We start from the raw sequence: 20,982 nt of genomic DNA, 5'->3' as shown, positions 1-20,982 counted from the left end.
ATAACTGCTAACCTTTCATTCCATTAATTCATGACTATTTGTATTAGAATCCTTTGTTTTTGTTTGAGAAAACTGCAAACAAAATCTCTTCCTACCTGCAAAATTAGATTAAGTGTAGTTTATACAATGAGCTCCTATATTATACTTACTATTAAGCTACTGAATTTCTATATTGAAAGAGTAAAATAATTAATAATACGTCAAGCCACCTTGTAATATTATGAAGACATTTTACACCTGTCTTCTTTGCATTCTTTTAATGTTTACTGCTCATACCTTATAGTGGTTTGTTTGGTTGGAATAGTTTATGTATAATTACTCTTTTATATTAATACCAACCGAAGAGAGACTATTCTAATAGTCTGAAATGCATTTTGGTTTATATTATTGTAAAAAAAATAATTCATACTCATGTAGTTGTTTTTACTGTACACCCCTTTATGTCTAAATGATCCACATTGATTCCCGAGTGTTTGTACTTTTTATCATTGGTGTGATAAGTCCTTATTTTATTTACCTCACATTAATAGATATTTTAATCTCTATAATTATGTTGTTACTGCAACAAGTATTACAATATAAACTATTATGCTAAAGATGTGTTGAGTTTATTCATATAGTAATATAAATGATTATTTATAAGTAAACAATACTAAAATAAAAATATTGCAAAAGTTAAAAATTTTGACAGGTAGAATAGAATTATCAATGTTAGGTATGTAGGACAAAACAAAATCCAGACAATTGTCTTGCTGAAAATTAGTTTATTAAAATGTAAACAAATTATAGTTCTGTAGTTAACAATTAGAAAAAATCATCAAGATTTTACAATTGTTCTACTCTCTATTTCAGAATTTGCTTTATTTTATTTAGTATTTTACCACTGTTCTCAGTTGTACAATGTGAAATTTAAATTTAGTACATTTGAGAGAACATATAACAAAATTACTGTTATTATTTGAGTGAATTGATATTTAACTAAGTTTTTAGATGAAAAAGTTTTACAAATACCTATTTGTCATATCAAACCAATTTGTACAGAAACAAAAGTATAATTTTCTTATTAGAATATTAAAACATGTAAAAATTAGCTAATAAACCATAATATAGTTTTTCTTGCTTTTTTTAATGTAGAAATAATGATTAACTCATAAATTACTTTTAGTTTTATCTTTAACTTTTTTGTGTAAATAACAAGAATAAGTATTTTTCAAAAGAGTACTATTTATTATTTTTGTTAGATTTTCTAGTTTTGAACTTGTTGTTGGTAAGATTTATTTCAAAAATATTTAAGCATATAATAAAAGTTAACTTCAAATAATTCAATATATTGGCAATAAATCAATTAAAGGTTTAAGAATTTTTATATATATTTAAATTTAAAATTGATTGTAAAAAATTGATAATGTTTGCATAATTCATTTTAAATTAAATTACTACATATAATCCCATTTTTATTTATATATAACTTAGCTCTGTTAGTATTTTCTTATCTTAAACTATGCTTATATAATGTTAAGTAAATATTTAAAAATGTCAAATTTATGAATACAGTTTCAAAGAAGTTTGACAACAAAATAAATTTTTGTATGTAATTTCAATTAACAACTGAAAGGTTTTATAGAATGATTTTCATTAGAAACCAGAATATAAAAATAATTTACTGTTTTTGTGTTTCTTATGAATTTCATTATTTCAAATGATTTTTCTGGCAGTTGTTTCTCATAGATTTTTATTCATTAAAACTAACATTAAATTGCCTAAGTAAATAATGTGATTTTAAACAGTATTTAAGAAAGCTATGAATCACTTATCCCAATAATAATAAAATATTCATTTATTTAAAACTTTATTAATTATTAATAAATTATTATAAATTTATTATTTATTTTTATTTTTTTGTTTTTAAAAAAATTGTTTTGCTTAATTGAAATATTTTTTTGGAAAACAAAAGTTTTAAAATATTTTTTGACTTTTAGGATATGATATTTAACATGTAATGGCTGACCTGCTTTGAATAGATTCAAATTGACATTAGATATTGTTTGTTTAATTTTTGTGCAATAGTTTTTAAAATAGGCTAATAGCTTTGTTTAGTTAAAAGATTAAAAAAAGTTTTTAATAATATTTTTTATTTATTATCTTCCTTCTTTGTTTAGTTTGAATTAAATTTATTTTTCAAAATATATTTATTCAGAATAAAATGTAATAAAATTGAAATATATTATCATCATCATTATTCTTAAATTTATAATTTTGCTAATAAATGCTTAAATATTATATAATACTATTCATTTAAGTAAAGATTAATAGAGCTTTAGCATTAAATTGTTTTTTCAAAGAATGTCTTGGCACTGATTCAATTCAAGATATAGATCTATGTAGATTTGTTAGTTTTATTATGATTTAATAATAATACTATGCTAAAAATAAGAATCAGTTTTGAAATAAATCATTTCTTATGTTTATTTTTATCTGTTTTATGTAATAAATTTAAAGTTTATACTTGTTATAATTAAATTATTTATTACATTAAATTCTATTATATAAATAATTAAATTTCATAAGTTAATGAAATTATATAGTTTTAACAAGTTTTTAATAAGTAAATCTGATAAGTAATTAACACATCTGTAACAAAATTATCAAAATATAAATTTTTATAATTCTAATTGTACTATTAATTGTAATAGCAATTTATTAAAAAATAACTAATATAATTTCTCATGTAAATTTACATACAGGCAAGAATTTCTTGCCATTATTAATAGTCTGATATTAAATATCTGAAGTTATGCATGTTTACTAGAAATTTAATAAAAATATATATAATTATTAAAAAATGCTATTACAATGAATTTTAAAATTAATACATAAATTGCCATTACAAATTATTAAATTTAATATATAATTTTCTTAAATTCATTAATTTTTTTAGAATATTATCTTTAAGGATTTTATCATTTTACCTATGCAAGTAACTATAAATTGCAGTTGTGATTAAATAATCTTCAAAATTTAACAATACCAAATTACTTAAAAATTATAAACTTTGTAAATATCTGTAAATAATATATTAATATAATAACTTTAACTTATATTTTCAGATTTATTAATTTTTATTTTTAATTATTTAATATAAATATTTTAATATTCAAATAATAAAATGAATTAAAGTTTTTATTATTTTTTAACTGTTTTATTATTATTGAATACTGACTAAAGGAATGAATATGAACTTGTTAGGCCAGTGGTTTCCAAACTTTTGTTACTTGTGGCTCCCTTAAGCTACTGCTATCAGATAGCAGGCAGACAGACACACACACACACACACACAGATAAATACACACAAACCTACAATATTGGGAACTGAATATTGTGTGTGTGTGTGTGTGTGTGTGTTTGTTTGTTTGTTTGTTTGTTGTGTTTGTTTATGTATGTGTGTGTCTGTCTTTTGAAGGAAAAACAAAGCTATTTCATACTATATCTAAGAGTAATTGTTGTATTGGTATTATAATTTAATGATGTAAACAAATAAAGGAAAATAGGTTCTTACACAAAGAATAAATATTATGGTTATGTTATATAATGGAGCCTTAGAGATATATTAAATCTTTACTACTAACAAATATTGATATTATAAGAGTTTTTCTACAGAAAAAAAGAAAAATCACATTTACCAATGCTGTAACTCTTGCAGGCAAAAGTAATACACCATTAATCTTAATAATGATCTGAATATAACAAATACACAAAATACATAGACACCATTAGGTAGTCTTGGACACTTTATGATAAGCTTTATGATAAGTATTGTAATAACCTCAGCCAGGATAACATTGACAGAACAGTGTCATATTGCTAGCTGGCTTGGAGATAACTTTGAAGAGACAAAGATTTATCATTGCCATATAAGAACAGATCATAAATACAAGAAACTACAGAAAACTCATTGTAAAAAGCACAATAATCAGGTGACGCTTGTAGGAAATGCCACATCATTCATAAAATGATATACCATATTATGTCAGATTGCAACTTTTTAAGCACAAACTGACTACTTACATTAACATAACTAATTAACAAATATAATATATCAAAACTTGCCATACTACACCCAGAAGCCATACTACAAATACATGTCTCACTTGTCAGACCAAGGTCATGCATTCAAGGGTTTTGGTATTGAACTCCCCATTTGGGAAAAATAAAATAAAATATTTTATTGTATATAAAACAGTTATTTTGTATTCATTCAGTTCCTTAGTCTACTGTATTGTGTTACTCTATTTTTTTTTTTATTCTGTAATTTATTATTTTTTTCAACATAATGTGTTTTCTTTAAAACTCCACTCTTAAAAATGTTGCACATACAGTCTCTATCCTAGTCAGTCATACAAAACAATACAAATAATATATTGTGATTAAGCCATCATTATAGACAAAGCAATACATTATAATATACCAGAAACCACATTTATTTACAAACACATCATCATCATAGATATAGCTGTTCCATATATTAGGAGTCAATATAAAAAATTAATAGATACTTAGAACTTGCCTAAGAATTAAATCATCTGCAGAGAATGAATGCCTTTAGTCCATTCTTGCAAAGGCATCATAACATATACATAGGCTTACCATAATATTTTTTTCCTCAAACCAGGACAATTTTTAGAAAATTCTTACAACAGAAAATAAAGCCTACTAGGATAAGTACCCATGATTGAAAAAATTAAATGAAGAAGTTGAGCATCAAACACAAGACCGTGTTATTTATTAAACACTTGGCACTTTTCCACTTCTATTAGTTGAGACGAGATTTTATTTCACTCGTTTCGGGCATTTCGCCCCTCTTCAGTCAACTAATAAAACAATATACAACATTTCAAGTAATATAACACACACTAACAGATACCACAAAAATTAATTTAAAACGTACCGTTGGTTCCTCGAACTCAAGGGTGCGCGTGCATAGCACAATTTGGACCTCAAAGTTACAGCAACAAATGTAAATGTTCTACGTACGGCTAATTAAATTGTAAAATTTCTTTTAAAATATATAAACATACAGGCTTATTTTATACATATTGGTATATTAAACATATTCGGTATCTTACTTTGGGCGAAATGCCCGAAACGAGTGAAATAAAATCTCGTCTCAACTAATAGAAGTGGAAAAGTGCCAAGTGTTTAATAAATAACACGGTCTTGTGTTTGATGCTCAACATATAAGAAAACACGGTTTCAAGAATACCTAAATGAAGAAGTTGTTAAAAAAAAACAACAATGAGTTAAAAGCAGTTTTTAATAACTCAACTGAACATACCTTATTATTAAAAAGATTTTTCACTAGTGTAAACTTTCTTAAAAATTTTTTGTAAGACTGAGACTCCACTAGTGTAAAAACCCTCACCGTAAATACTTTTAATCACGTGACCATTTGCATTTGCACTTGGATTACGGTGGAGGACAGGTTTTACTAGCAAAGTTTTTACTTTGCTTTGATGGTACTATTAAAGTTACGATTGTATACATGACATATTGATATAAAGACAATGATTATTATACGAGTTTTTTTCTGTACTATAATTACAAATGTAGTAAAAATAATATCTTTACTTTCATATATTAACTTTTATTATCATATTATTAAGGTAATATACAACACTTATAAGCTTAGCATTTTTATTATGTACTCATCTAAATTGAAGGATTTTCCTTAGACTATCCATATCATGTGTTTTAGGCATCCATTCATTATTATAATCAGGATACCTCTTGTCATAGATACATGAATAGTTTAGGAAGTTTTTGATAAAATCTTTCCAGATCTATTCTAGGTCTTTTCCAAGTAGCCACGAGAGAACATACACAAAAGCTTGTTTTCTGCCATTTTCGCACATCACAATGACCTAGATTCCACTGACTTCTGATTGGTGGATGGTACCATTTTATGGATGTATTTGCCTCAAATGTTGAACACTGCTCAGGTTCTTTATGCTGGTATTACAACCTCCTTTGGCATAAAATATCACGGTCACATGATTAAAAGTTTTTATGGTGAGGATTTTTACACTTACGTGTTATAGGGAGGTCTACTGTATCTAAAAAATGAAATAAAAATATCTGGATCTCATAGGCTACATGCATACTATTATAAATTCTGAGAAAAAAAAGCTGGATGAAAAAATAAAACATCTAAATTCATTAGGCCAGATGCTATAAATTTTGGGGGAAAACATTAGACAACATTAAAAGTACTTAGATCTAGATCCAAAATATTTAGATTGGCAACAGTGAGTGTAATAGGGGGGATATTTTAGTTGCCAAATTGTCATTTTACCCAAGGCCTCACTATTTTTACTTCTTGTATATTCAGCACTTAAAATTTTACCAAATAACTGGGACAGAATGACAAACTGGCTGGAATGCAGGGACCACATCAAACCGGCACAGTCCTGGTCAAATTGGGATGTCTGGTAAGCCTAAATATTCGTCATACAAAAGTTTGGAACATCTTAACTTTTAATGAAGTACATACTATGCATTACAGAAAGCACCTATACTAAATTCACATGTCATAGTACAGTAAGACCCCACTTAATATGGGGATGCCAATGCGTTCTTAGATAACAAAGCGCTAAGCAAAACAGTATTAAACGAGGTCATTTTAACATGGAGTAAATAGCGAAAGGGGAACATGCAACCACAAATAAACAAATTTTACTATAATTTTGTTATTTTTATATTAATTTGCATAATAATATATGTTAAATAACACACAAACCACATGTTTGGTTATTTAAATCACATATGAAGTCTGTTCAAAAAATACTCGGACTATTTGAATTGAGCGGTTCCAGTTGGTTTCAGAGGAATCTGCTTGGTGTTGCTAGGTTTATACAGATTGTCTGGTGATAAAGCCATTTCCTGATTACAGATATCTTTATTTGTTGATTAGCTATGCGGTTTTTAGTAAAGTGCAATTTTTTCGTTTGTTGGATCTCAGAATGAATGATCTGAAGGAGCAAAGACTTGCTGTGAAATTTTGTGTTGAACTTGGAAAATCTACAACTGAAACATTTGCTATGCTCAACACGGCTTACGGTAATGTTGCTATGAAGCGTATGGCATGTTTAAAGTGGCATGAATGTTTTAAGGGTGGTCGACAGTCGATTGAAGACAATGAGCATCCTGGATGTCTTCCATGTCAACTGACAACCCACATGTCGACAAAATCAACACCCTGGTGCTGGCAAATCAACCTCTGACCATCAGGGAGCTTGCTGAAGAGTGTATCATATCAGTTGGATCTTGTTACGAAATTTTGACCGAAAAATTGAAGATGCACTGCATTGCTGTGAAATTTGTGCCACACCTGATGACGGACGACCAAAAAGCCAGTTGTGTCCAGGTTTGTCAGGAACTGCTTGATCGTTCAGAAAAAGATGAAAACTTCTTGTTACGGATCATAACAGGTGATGAATCATGGGTTTACGGTTATGACATTGAAACGCAGGTCCAATTGTCCCAGTGGGTGGGTGAAACATCCCCCAGACCCAAATAAGCTTGCCAAGTTCAATCCAATGTCAAGATGATACTGACAGTTTTCTTTGATGCTAAGGGTGTTGTTCACCACGAGTACCTCCCCAAGGCTCCACAGTGAACCAGACTTACTACATTGAAGTTCTGAAACATCTGAGGGACGCCATCCGTCGCAAAAGGCCAGAAATGTGGAGGAGTGGCGACTGGTTTCTCCATCACGACAATGCTCCAGCCCATTCAGCCCTCAGAACTCTTGAGTTTTTGTCCAAACACTTGATCACTGCTCTTCCCCGCCCTCCCTACTCACCTGCTTTTCCTCCTTGTGACTTTTTCTTGTTCCCCAAACTCAAAAGACCCTTGAAAGGAGGAAGATTTAGATGATTCCCGAGATTAAGGCAAATACGATGAAAGGTGCTGAAGGACATTACAAAAGAAGCGTACCAGAACAGTGGAAACACTGTTGGGATAAGTGTGTGTGTTGGGAGGAGAGTACTTTGAAGGCGACCCAGGGGACCCAGACATGTAACTTCTACATAAAGTACATTTTGTTTATGACGTCAGTCTGCGTATTTTTTGAACAGACCTTGTACAATGTATCCAAAACTGTAATTGTGTAAACTGTAAATACTGTACATATATATATGTATACACACATTTGTATATAAAAAGTTCTAATCTTCAACTGTGTGTACATATTTAATCTAGTTTTTCTACACACTATACAGTGGAACCTCGCTTAACAAGCACTTTGCACAACGAGTATTTCGCATAACGAGCAAAACAAATTGTGAAAATTTACCTCTCTTAATGAGCGATATTTCGCATAACGAGTGATGAGGAGAGGGGAAGTCCCGAATTGTGCGCATGTGGCATGTTCTATCAGTCTGTAGCACTCATTCCACTAGCATCTTAGTGTTGCTTGCGATCACACATTTTTCCAAACTTGTGTTCACACATGTTACTTATAAACATCAACAACCATAGCCCGTTATATAATAAACACTCCAAACAACATGCCAAACTCTTTGGTCATTAAATTTAATGACCAATTCCAAATTAAATTTTAGAAATGTCTGAATTAAAAATTAACTATTTATAATTATTAAATTTAATACGAGATGGAAACATAACTGCCTACCTCTAGTCAAATTAATTAATTTCTAATACTTAATTATAGCCTTTACATAACCCAAGAATTTGGCATATTGTTTGGAGTGTTTATCAAACATATTAGCTGTGATGTTTTTTTTGTTTCTGCAAATTGAATTCTTATTCCAGGATGGTTCATTTCGCGCTAGAAGAAAAGATGATGATGATGATTCACGCTCTTTAACAGTGTATATTGTATACAATTTTTTTTGAATAAATGTTATACACAAAACATTTGAGCATTTTTTTGATGTGGAACGCATTATTGTATTTTACATTAATTTCTATGGAAAAAATTGTTTTGCTTAATGAGTGTTTCGCATTACGAGTAAGACTCTGGAACCAATTATGCTCGTTAAGCAAGGTTCCACTGTATTATTTTATTATGTACTGTACATTTTAAGTGATTTTCATTGAGCTCATATAGGCCTCAATAGTTATTGTAATTGGTACCAAGAGATATTATCAGTATAGTTAAAAATTGCATTGATAGAAAAGTAGTATAACATGAATAGCCATTTTAGTAATTATTTGTTGTTAAATTTTAAAATATATTGCTTTTCTGTACATATGTTGGTTAGCTACAGTATCAACAATTGAAGCTTGAAAGTTAATAGTTCTGGCAAATGATGATTATAATTTGTATACTCATTTGTAATAAGCACTTATAATAAATGTGCTTACTGCAGAGTTAAAAATAAAATAAAATAGAGATAGGATATATTTCAAAAAATTGATAAAAACAATACATTTTATACACTGCATTAATGTCTTTAGAAAGATAATAATATATTACTTGTATAATAATACTTTTAAATATTTTAATTTAAAAAATGATACGGTGTGATTCTAATATTCTAGATATAGTTTTTAATGAATTTCAAAGTAATAATAAAATTGGTTCATTAATATTATATTTGTTTATCATTGAAGATTGGAGGGATTGTTGTCTTTTCCATTGGAGTATGGACTTTAGCGGACAAAGCATTTATGGAACGTCTTTTAGGTAGTGACTTGTATACAAGTTCTGCCAGCATTTTAATTGCCACTGGTGTTATTGTTACTGTCATATCATTTTTGGGATGCATGGGAGCTATGAAGGAAATCAAATGCATGCTTTTGACTGTAAGTAATTTTAGCACTTGATTATTTTAAATTTTTATGAATTTAACATAATATTTTAAAATATTGTAAAATTCTTTACTTTTATCTATTTCATAAATATGCAAACTTTATAATTAATCCTGACAAAATAAGTATTCAGTTATAGTTATAATATAATCTTTTCATTTCAATGTGAATTAAAATCTAAAAAGTAACTACTTTGCTTTAAAAAAACTGTTGTAAAACTTTTCATTACTAAACATTATTTTCTAATAGTTCATAGATTTAATTCTACACTATTTTCCAAATAGTGTAGAATTAAATCATGAAGAAGTATGATATCGTATTTCATTGCATAAATGAATATTTAAGTACAGTGGGTGATTGGTTAATGAACAGTTCGAACTGTGAACAAATTGGACAACGAACACTTTTGCGAAAGATTTTTATGTTCGGATAACAAACACCTGACAGAACAAACACAAGAGGAAGTGATGCTGCGTTTAAGATTTGTAAAACTATATTTTAATGGCAGCTATACATGGTTTATGGAACGAGACTATCACAGTTGTATAAATAACCTCTTTTGCACTAGTTAATTTCTGTTCTCTGAATTTTTTATTTAAAAACTGATAATATTGTGGAGTGTCAAGAACTGTGTTCACTATAGAAACTAAGGAAGAGATAATAGCCAAGGTAGAGAGTGGGAAGATGTCTGATATTGTAGGCAGATGACTTCAACAGATCTACAGTAGATACAATCTTAGCGAAGAAAGATATAATCAAAAAGACTCAAGCAGATAAAGGAGTAACAAAAATTGCATTTGAGAAACAAAGATGTGCCATCTATGAAAAAATGGAGAGATGGCTTTTAGGTTGTTATTACATGTAAATCAACATAATAAGAAAGTATATAATTTAATTAATTCTGGAGACCCCAAAAAATAACCAAATTTCCACAAAAAGTGTATGGTAAATTGATAATTGGTTAATGAACAATTCGAATAGTGAACATGGTCTTGGAACGGATTATGTTCGTTAACCAATCATCCACTGTATTGAAATATAACATTATAACTTCAGTGTATAAATATAACATTTTTTACAGATTAAAAAAGTGTTATATTACACAAGTCAAAATAATTTTTTATTAATATTAATCTCCGTAATAATGGTAGGGAAAAAAATATATTTTTTGTAATGAATACAAGTTTACATTAAAAGAAAATAAGCACAAATGTGTAAGATTTTGTATTTTGGGAATTGATAAATATTCAATTAAGACCTATAAATGTTTAAATGGAAAATACTCATTTTTCTAATAAGTTTGCATAAAGAAAATATTTTAAAAAATACGTAATTTTTAGATTTTTTTGACAGTTAATTAAAAACTGTTACATTTCTATTAAAGAAAACTTATATATTTACATTGATATGTGATATATATCAGTTTAAATTAGTAGAATACTTTTATCAAAATATATTTTGAGTAACTTAAAAGTAATATTACCAAACAATAGTCCTCAACTTTTTTGTCTGGCCACATGGAGATTTTTGTGTTTGGGCTGTTTTGTCTAATACTTTAATTGTATACTATAGAAAGTCCTCTCAGCAGGTAGCCTAACCCCCTTTAGTTTATCTTTGTCTGTTGTGTTGCCTTATTCTATCACACATTTTTTTTTTTTTTTTTTTGCACTAGTTTTCTTACAATCCTCAAATTTTGCTGTCTAGATGGGGAAATTCCTAATTTCCTTCTCATTTTTGAAGTTATTTTAAACGTAGTTAAGAAAGAGAAAATAATTTAACACACGTTAAATAAATTCTTAAACTATTTTAAAAATGACAATAAACAATGTACAGTATACTATCAATATGATCAAGACTAGAGAAATGATAACAACTGAATATTTTTGTGCTCTGTTACTCTAAGTATTTTTCTTTAAGTAAAGGTTGATGGGGTGGAGAGATAAAGGGGGTCATGTGTATCTCCAGTAGGGTTGGACTTAATGATGATTTTACTTGTTCTTAGCATTTACAGTTTTTTACAAAACTCATTCCTAACCTCACAATTGAGCTTTTTGCTGTTTTATAATAGTTAAAAATATAAAACGTTTTTTTAATAAAATATGATAACAGATGGCACCACCACAAATTTTAAAGGTTGCCGAGAAAGTTGAGCAACTCATTGCTGGCTTATTATATTCTACTTCATAAATTAGTATGATCACTTATAGTTTTGGTAGTCCCCAATCTTCTAAATTTTTTCTTTGGCATTCTTGAAATGTTTTGTGGCTCCTATTGATAACTACTGCTATAGAAGATTAATAATAAGAATATATTATTTTAGGAATGAAGCATTCGTTTTTGAAATAATTTTATTCATTCATTATATTAAAGACAATATACATATAATTCTGAAATATAGATTTATAATCTTTAATATTTATAATTAAAAGATATTTTCAATGAATTTATTTCAAGTTTTGTTTTATTAAGATATATCTTCGATTCATACCTCTCTTCATTTAAGCCTTTTCTTTTCATTTTGTTGTGGGAGAATAGAAAAATAGTTTAATATTTCATATGCAGAAACATAAACTTATCAAATTAATTATTTAAATTTGAAAATTATATTATTACTACTTTTAAAAATTAAAATATTCTATATAATTTCATTTAATTAAATTTTTGAAAAATTTATTTAGTTCTTCATCATTCTCTTTATGATCTTCATAACAATGCTTGTTGGAGGAATTCTTGCCTATGTCTTCAGAAATGAGGTATGTTGTCCAATTTAGTTTTTTCTAGTTACAACAAATATATTTTTAATTTAAAATAAATTAAAAAATTATGAGAATTATCAAGAAAAAATTTATTATTTTTATTCAAAGAAAAAATTCAATTTATTAAAGTTTGAATACATTCTTAAATAATATTGAAATAAAATAATATGATCTTTTATTTTTACTGTTCTAACTATTGAATATGTTCAGCATTTTATTTAAATATATATATTTTTATTTTCATGAATAAATAATGTTAAATAAATTCAAATCAATAATATTTCATGTTAATTGATGTATAACATTATTTGACAGATGAACATGTGATGAAGATTAAAGTGAAAAGTGCATTTGTTAAATGTTGATTTAACTGATGCTATTCATATTTGTAATTATTTATTATGATAGTATTAACATATCAATGTTTTATTATTGAAAAAGGAAAACACTGTTTCAGATTATTAGTTATAATGCTAAAAAATAATTTGATAAATTATATCATACAGGAATGTGTTTTAGAGATGGACAAATTAAGTTCTTTGAATAGCCATTATGCCGAATACATTTTGGGTTAAGATCCCACTTCAGCTGCAGATTATTTCATAAGGTAACAATGGTTCTGAGCAATTCAAAGGAAAATATATATATATTTTTTAAAATAATTGTTCATAAATCCTATTGAATTATTTATATACTGTACTGTACAAGTATATTGAGATTAATGAAATATGTAAAATTGAAATAAAGTAATTTAAAAAAAGGGAGGTAATTGTTACCTGAAGTTTTTAGAAAAGATTATTAAAAAGAGATTGTAAAATAAATTGATGAATTAAATAAATATAAAAGTAAAATTGATGGCTTATAAATTTTTTAGGATAAAAGTATAAAATAAAAAATAAAAAAAAATCTAATAAAGTAGTAGAAAATTTAAAAGGAACCTAAAATTATAATTAGAGTAAAAAAATTTTTTATATTAAATTATAAATTTAGATTGAATTATTTAGCCTAATAAATAGGGTTGTAATAAACTGGAGGGCTTATCACCTCTGATGTGATAAGCTTTCCAATTTATTACAACCTTATTTATTAGGCTGAATAATTCAATCTAAATTAAAGTTTTGGGCTAGAAGTGTTATTTAATATTAAACTATAAAAATGAAATTTAGCTAAAATCAATATAAGAATGTTAAAATGTGTAACTTTTTCTATACTTGTTATAAAGTAAGAAAAAACAGGATATAAAGCAAAAGCATTATATAAGGGGCTTTTCCTCATTTTACTTTAATGGACTCTTTGAACCTAAGTGAACACATATTGCCAAATCTCACTTAAAAACCATCATTTAAATTGATTTTTATAATTTTTAAATGTTCATAAAGTTTTTTTATAATATTTCTTTCTTTCAATAAAATTTAAACACTAGTAAGATCTTACTAAACAGTTTAAATTATATGATTTAAGAAATATATATTAGACAAGACCTTTATTTTGATGTTTTTCATTAAAGCAGAGGACAAGTTAATACATTAGAAATAAACAATTACAAATATTTAGCAATTAATAAAATGCTTAAAAAAATACATGTCAAATATACCTTGTAAATACACCTATCCCTCGATTTACACGGAAGATAGGTTCCTGAGAAAAATGTGTAAATCGAATTTGTATCTTTTTGAATGTAAAACCGTGTAAATCGAAAAGTATGCAAAAAACGCATAATTTCGTTGTTTATTAATTATGAATTTTTTTCAATTTTTTAAAGGTACATAAATCAAACAAAAATATTGAAAGGCAAAAAAATATATTCTTTTATTAATTAAATACAAAGTACAAAGAAACAAAAAATAAAATCTGAAAGATTCATAAAAATGTAATGTAATTGTGTAATGTAATGTAAAAAATGTAATTAAAAATAATGTAATCGTTTGTTACTTATGAATACAAAAAATTAAAATTTTCTGGTTTAAAACTATGTGCAATGAATGCAACTTCGTGCTTATGGGGGAGTACCTTATATCGGTTTATTGGTTAGTATTTGACGGATTGAAATAAAACTGTCACCTAGTATTCTAAATATCAACTATAACATATAATTAAGGTGGATTGGAATATAGATGTAGATTAGAGTTAAAAACTGTTCCTTTTGATCATAGCCAGTTTATTTTCTACATTTATTTTTTAAATCGTGTAAAAGCGAAAACGTGTAAAAAAAGTACCGTGTAAAACGAGGGATAGGTGTATATATACCAAAATCTTAAATTTGATTTTTAATTATTTGAAAATTTGAACACTCAGTATTTACACTTTTATATATAAAATTAAGTGATACTGAAAAATTTTAAAGTAGTAATGAAATATTAAAAACTTTATTTTATTATTCTTTCAGGTAGAGAATAGAATGCGTACAGAGATGATCATGACCATTCCATTGTACGACAATGATACAGCAGTAACTGATGCTTGGAATGCTGTTCAGTCTGAGGTAAACCAATTAGAATTAATGTGTTTTATTGATAAACTGTAATTTAGAGATAATTCATTTCAGTAATTTCAATAATAGACACTTAAAATTTTTTTTATTAACTCAAAATTTCATGTTTAAAAAAATTTAAATATTAAATAATCTATTAAATATTCAATTAATAATAGAAATGATAGTTAACCAAATCAGAATTAATGCCATTAATTGCATAAATATTTTGCTGTTTTCTAAAGTACAAGTTTGAAAATTTTTCCTGTTGAATCAGATAACTTTTAAATTTATATAAATGACTAGTAGACATAACTGGCTTCACTTAGGAAAATGATATATTAAGCATCTTGCTTTGGAATAGTATTTCAGATTTTTTAACTAAATCAAAACTGAATTTATTTATATAGAAAAATATTTCTAGGTTTAGTGGAAAGTATTTTTTTCTCATTATTTTAATATATCATAATGTAGTGTTACAAAGGAAGAATTTATCATAAGCAAAGACTAACATATTTTCAATTATGATCTACAAATTATCAAAAATAAAAATAATAATACTATTTCAAATAAATTAAGAATTGTTACTTTAACAATATGTAAATATTTTCTTAATTTTTTAGAGTTATCCATAACCTGACATTTGAGTCTTCATTTAAATAAAATCTGATTGTTTTTTCTATGGTTTTTTTTTCAATGTTAAATTAAGATTTCCATTAATTAAGATTGTTTTTACAAATTATTTTTGAGACTGTCCAAGTAAAATATTTAATGTTAGATTTCTTTTTTTGATAAAATATATTACTTATTTAGTATTTAAATGCTAAAAATTTTGAAATTTGGTAGAAATATTTTAATGAATCAAACAAAATTAAAAATAATTTTTAATATTAGATTTTCTGTCTGGATATGTCTGGCCCCATTGTGGGCCTGGCTGAACCTATAATGGGCTTGCTAAAAGAGGCCTTCTTAGTGCCCACAGGGCAGAAAGAGTTAAAAAAAAATTGAAATTGTGATTTTTATTAACTTTAGATTTTTACTGAACATTATCTGATATATATATATTTTTTTAACTTCAAATATTGAAAAATTTTTTAATAAAAAATTCAGCATTTATGATATATGTTGAGTTTGTATAAAATGAAAAGTTACTGATATTATTTACAGATCAAATTATGTGCCTGAGAAATTTTGATAGTTAAAAATTTATCTGCATGATAGCATGCAGCTGAAGTTAGTGAATATAGGAGAATCAGTTTGAAAATTTATTCAGGTTTTGCAAATGTCAAAAGAGGCATAAAATTTATTTATTAAATTTAAACATTAAATAGGCAAATATTACTAGTAATAAGTATACCTTAGTATATCCTTCAAATATTCCAAGTAATTTATTAATTTATTTCATTACCTTACTAAGATATACTAAATGTACCTTAGTATATGTAAAATATGTACATTTGCAATTGCAATATTTACTGTTACATTTCAAATATACAAATATATTTTAATGTAATGAAATAAAAACTGTTATGATTATCTGTCGATAGATAACTAAAGGAAAATATCTTCATATTTCTTGAGAGAATAAATATCTTAAGTAATATAAAATTTTATGTGTAATATTTGATCTATTGCCTGTGAGATGATGATGTACAAGCTGATTTTAATTTGTTGTAAATCACTATTTACATTTGATTCAAAGTGTGTTTAATAATGTTTTACTGTTTTGCTAAGTCATTTGTTGTTCTGTTTATTAGATTGCAAGTTTGATATCTTATTCCATGTAGATTTATTAGTTTTAAATGATAATGATACTTCTCAAGAAAAAACATTAATGTTTATAATATAATATGGTAAAATACTCAAGCTAGAACTTGATATTGTCATTTATAGTGTCAAATATGATGATGATTTGTTGGAATTTACACTAAGTCATTAACATATCTGATTTTGAAAGACATAAATAAGAATAAAAAGGAGCTATAGTGTTGATAAATTAAATAAATGTTTCAGAAATCCACTGTAATAAACTTAACTTTACAATTAAAAATTTTATAATAACAAAGAAATTACAGTCCATAAATCATTCCATGCAAAAAAAATCATCCAAAATAGTAATTTAAAAATTGCACTAAAGGATTTAAATAAATAATAATTATTTTATTTATAATAGTTTAAATGTTGTGGTATTGATGAGGATGGAGAACAGGGATATAGCATTTGGGCCAAAAAAAATAGTAAGTTTTCTGGTGAAAAGAAAGTACCAGCAAGTTGCTGCAAGTCTAAAGATAAAACAGAAATTAATAAATGTCAAGATGCTCCAAATGAAAATGATGCTTATTTAGAAGTAAGTTGTATCTTATATTAATTTATAATCTTGTTATTAACTTTAAAAAAGTTTTCTTTTATATTTTGATGTGAATTTTACTATTAATGCTAAAAAATAGCTTTCCTTAATAAGAGAGAAATATATTTTTCTGTATAATTTTAATTTCAAAAACAGATAATCATTTTTTTTTGTATGAAGTCAAAAACAAAAATAAAATATTGTTGTTATTAATGCATATCTGCATATCACTACTAACCATGTTGAATGTGTACAGATACATATACATCATGTAATTTACTCCTATGCTGTTCATAATAATCTACTGCATTTTCATATATATTATTGTGTTTAACATTCAGTTTGATTTTGCAGTTTTTGAAAAATACTAGAATTATATTATGTCTATCACTAATCAATAACTTAGCATATTTTAGTACACACAACACACACATATTTTAGTACACACACACACACACAATATATATATTTAAATCCAAAAAATGTTTTGATTTAATAAAGATTCTTTAAATGTGACTTTCTGGAATCTGTTAACATTTTTTAAAAATTTGATAAATCCATTAAGAAATTTTATAAAATAATTTGGAAAAATAATGTAATTTTCAAATTGCATAATTTTATTCTATTTCAAAACAAAATGGATAGTCTTAGTTAATTTTACATGCAATATGATGATAGCACCAGTTTTCTGTTTTCTATAGGATTTCATTTTAATACAGTTTATCTTCATGTTTAAGAAAATGATACACTAAAATAATTTTCTTGGATTTAACTTTATAATAAACTTATATATATATATATATTAATTAAAGTTTATAATAATTTTTCAGTTTTATTTGAATAATAGCTGCAGCTGTATATTTTCTCTGTGGTCATTCTTTTCTTTGCATATACTGATTAAATATCTTATTGATAATAGGCAAACATTTTAAAAATCAATTTTTTGTAAATAAACAAATTATACTTGTAATAGCAACTGATATTTTTTCGTCTATATATCAGTAATGTCATTATAAAGTAACAATGAAAACTATACAATAGATGTATTTTTTAAATTTTGTACATTTTACATATTTCATTTTCTATGTTAGTTTGCTAAATAAACATTATACCTACCTACCTACCATACTTTATGGTATGTATTATTTTACATTGTTTCCCTGTGTTTTCAGAAATCCTTTTACAATAGCTGCAGCTATTATTTGAGGGCAGTTATTATTTCAACCTTTACGGACAAGATGTGGTTACTATTTGAAAGCTGTTATTATTCAAATAAAATTGGTAATTGGAAACATGTAAAGCTAAAACATTTTGAATTATATAAACAATTGTAATTAGTTCAACATTAATTATACATTAATTATTTTTAATGCGTAAGTAAAGTCAAGAATAGTTAATTTAAAACAGTCGGTACAGTAAAACAGTAAACATTATACAATTAAGTTTGTAAACTTAATTGTATAATGTTTACTGAATTTGATATCAATTTATACATTAAATATTACTGTCTATTATTTTAATGCATTTCAAATATTTTTTTATCAAATAAATATTTGAATTATTTTTTTTCAGAGTTGTTATGGTGCTGTTAGAGATTTTGTCAGAGACCATGCATTAGTGGTAGGTGGAATTGGCATTGGAATTGCATGTATCTTGGTAAGTCTTAGCTCCTTTAATTTATGTAATAGCTAAAATTGTTTCCATTAAGATTCAACATAACATAGAATAGATTCAAAACATTATATTGCTTATAAAATAATTAGCATTCTTTACTAAAAGAAAAATGTGTATGTTTTAAAGAACAATAAAATCATTTATCATATTATGGATGGATAAATTAGATCAAACTCTCTATTACAGTTTAATTTTCAAATTAGTTTTTTGCACTATTGTAATTTCAATACAACTGCATTAACAGAAAAAAATCATATAATAAACAATTAAAAGTTATTAACTTTTATTTCAAATACACTGAAGATCAAACATCTGGATTTGGCTGTTGAAAAATGGATGACCCTTTCAATTGGTTATTTCATTGATGATGATATTTTGACCTTGCATTGTTGATGTTGTAACATTTACTCAGAATTTGTAATTTTGAAATTACACTAAATAATACACTAAAGATTCGAAATACAATTTACAAAATTAACTAAGTATCTACATTTGAAATAATATTTTGAACTTAGAACATGTAATCTTGATTTACAATGTATTTGGAGCTTACAGTACTTAAAATTTTAATTTATATGTATACCATCAGATAAGCTCGGTGTTGCCTGGGCAAAAAATAACAAAGATTAAGATTAAAAGTATGAAATAATCTATTAGATTATTTCATACTTTTAATCTTAATCTTTCATATTCTAACCCTTCTATTATATAAATCAAATATCAATACTATAATATAATATAACTACAAAGGTTATCTTAGGTGAGGGTTTATCACACTAAGTGATCAATCTAACACATTTTAAAAATTCTTTAAATTGTGTACAGTAGAGGAATAAAGAATTTTTAAAATGTGTTAGATTGGTCACTTAGTGTGATAAACCCTCACCTAAGATAATCTTTGTAGTTATATAAATTAAATACTATACTATAACACATGTAAAACGAAAACCATATAAAGAGTTTGGTTATTTCAATCTACTGTTGTCGTGTTTATTGTGATACTTGGATGGTATGAAATGGCACAATTTCATTGGTCAAGTAGATAAAAAAACCTAAGATGTCACATTTCAGTTGGTAAGATATATTTTTTCCTAATGTTAACTCTAAGAAGCTGTACCATTTACAGCCAAATATCAAATGGTATGTCATATAAATATCTGCCAACAATCAAATTTTATGAAAAGCAGATCAAATATTTAAACTCTGCACTCTCAAAAACCATTTAAATTCTATTTTGTGCTTGCCAGTAACCTTATATCATATAATTTTCCTATTTGAATGCCACTGTACTGTTGGTCTGATGGAAAGAAGGGACTGTTGTGGAAGGGAGTTGAAGTAATTTCATCAAAAGTAGTTGTTGACCTCCCGGAAGAGAGGATGATCAACAACTATTAATTAATACTGGTTAACCATTAATATTTGGAAAGTGATCTGTGTTCAATCACTTGTGGGGCCATCACAACCTATCTAAGTTGCTACCCTTAATGTCTGAAAGACTTGATATGACTTTTTTATTTAAAAAAGTATTGTCAAAATGCAAGAATAATAGTGTTTATCTAATAAAAGCAATTTTTTTGCAACAGATTATATAAACTACATGGGAAGTATGTTCTCATAAATATTGCATTTATAGAAAAATTATTGGGTTGCAATTTGAAAAAATTGTAGCCTATAAATTCTGACTGTCAGCTGCCTGTCTGTGCATCTGTCCTTTCTCAAGATTGAGGAGTTAGATAGATGAAAGTTGATACCAGATGTGGAAAGCTTATGGGCAGGAGACACAGGTTAACTATATACAAATTTCCAGATTAAACTGGAAGTCACATTACTTCAATTCAAAATTTTTCCCTGAAAGGAGTTAGATAACTGACATGACTCTATTGCTAACAGGAAAAGTGTGATGT

The 20,982-nt window shown here is 26.2% G+C and overlaps 1 protein-coding gene across 4 annotated transcripts in view; it reads left to right on the top strand.

Moving 5' to 3' along the window:
• Window positions 1-20,982, top strand: part of LOC136978009 (CD151 antigen-like) — a 35,461-nt gene that overhangs the window by 11,841 nt on the left and 2,638 nt on the right. For all 4 annotated transcript variants that reach the window (XM_067273645.1, XM_067273648.1, XM_067273647.1 and 1 more), the window contains 5 exons: window positions 9,634-9,825; window positions 12,510-12,584; window positions 14,974-15,069; window positions 17,231-17,404; window positions 18,977-19,060. In XM_067273645.1, coding sequence (XP_067129746.1) covers window positions 9,634-9,825; window positions 12,510-12,584; window positions 14,974-15,069; window positions 17,231-17,404; window positions 18,977-19,060 — 621 coding nt within the window. The remainder of the gene's footprint in view (window positions 1-9,633; window positions 9,826-12,509; window positions 12,585-14,973; window positions 15,070-17,230; window positions 17,405-18,976; window positions 19,061-20,982) is intronic.

Source organism: Centruroides vittatus, unplaced genomic scaffold (genome assembly GCF_030686945.1).
Source record: "Centruroides vittatus isolate TY-2023 unplaced genomic scaffold, ASM3068694v2 contig_484, whole genome shotgun sequence".
NCBI lineage: Eukaryota > Metazoa > Arthropoda > Arachnida > Scorpiones > Buthidae > Centruroides > Centruroides vittatus.
This window is presented reverse-complemented; position numbering and strand designations above follow the sequence as displayed.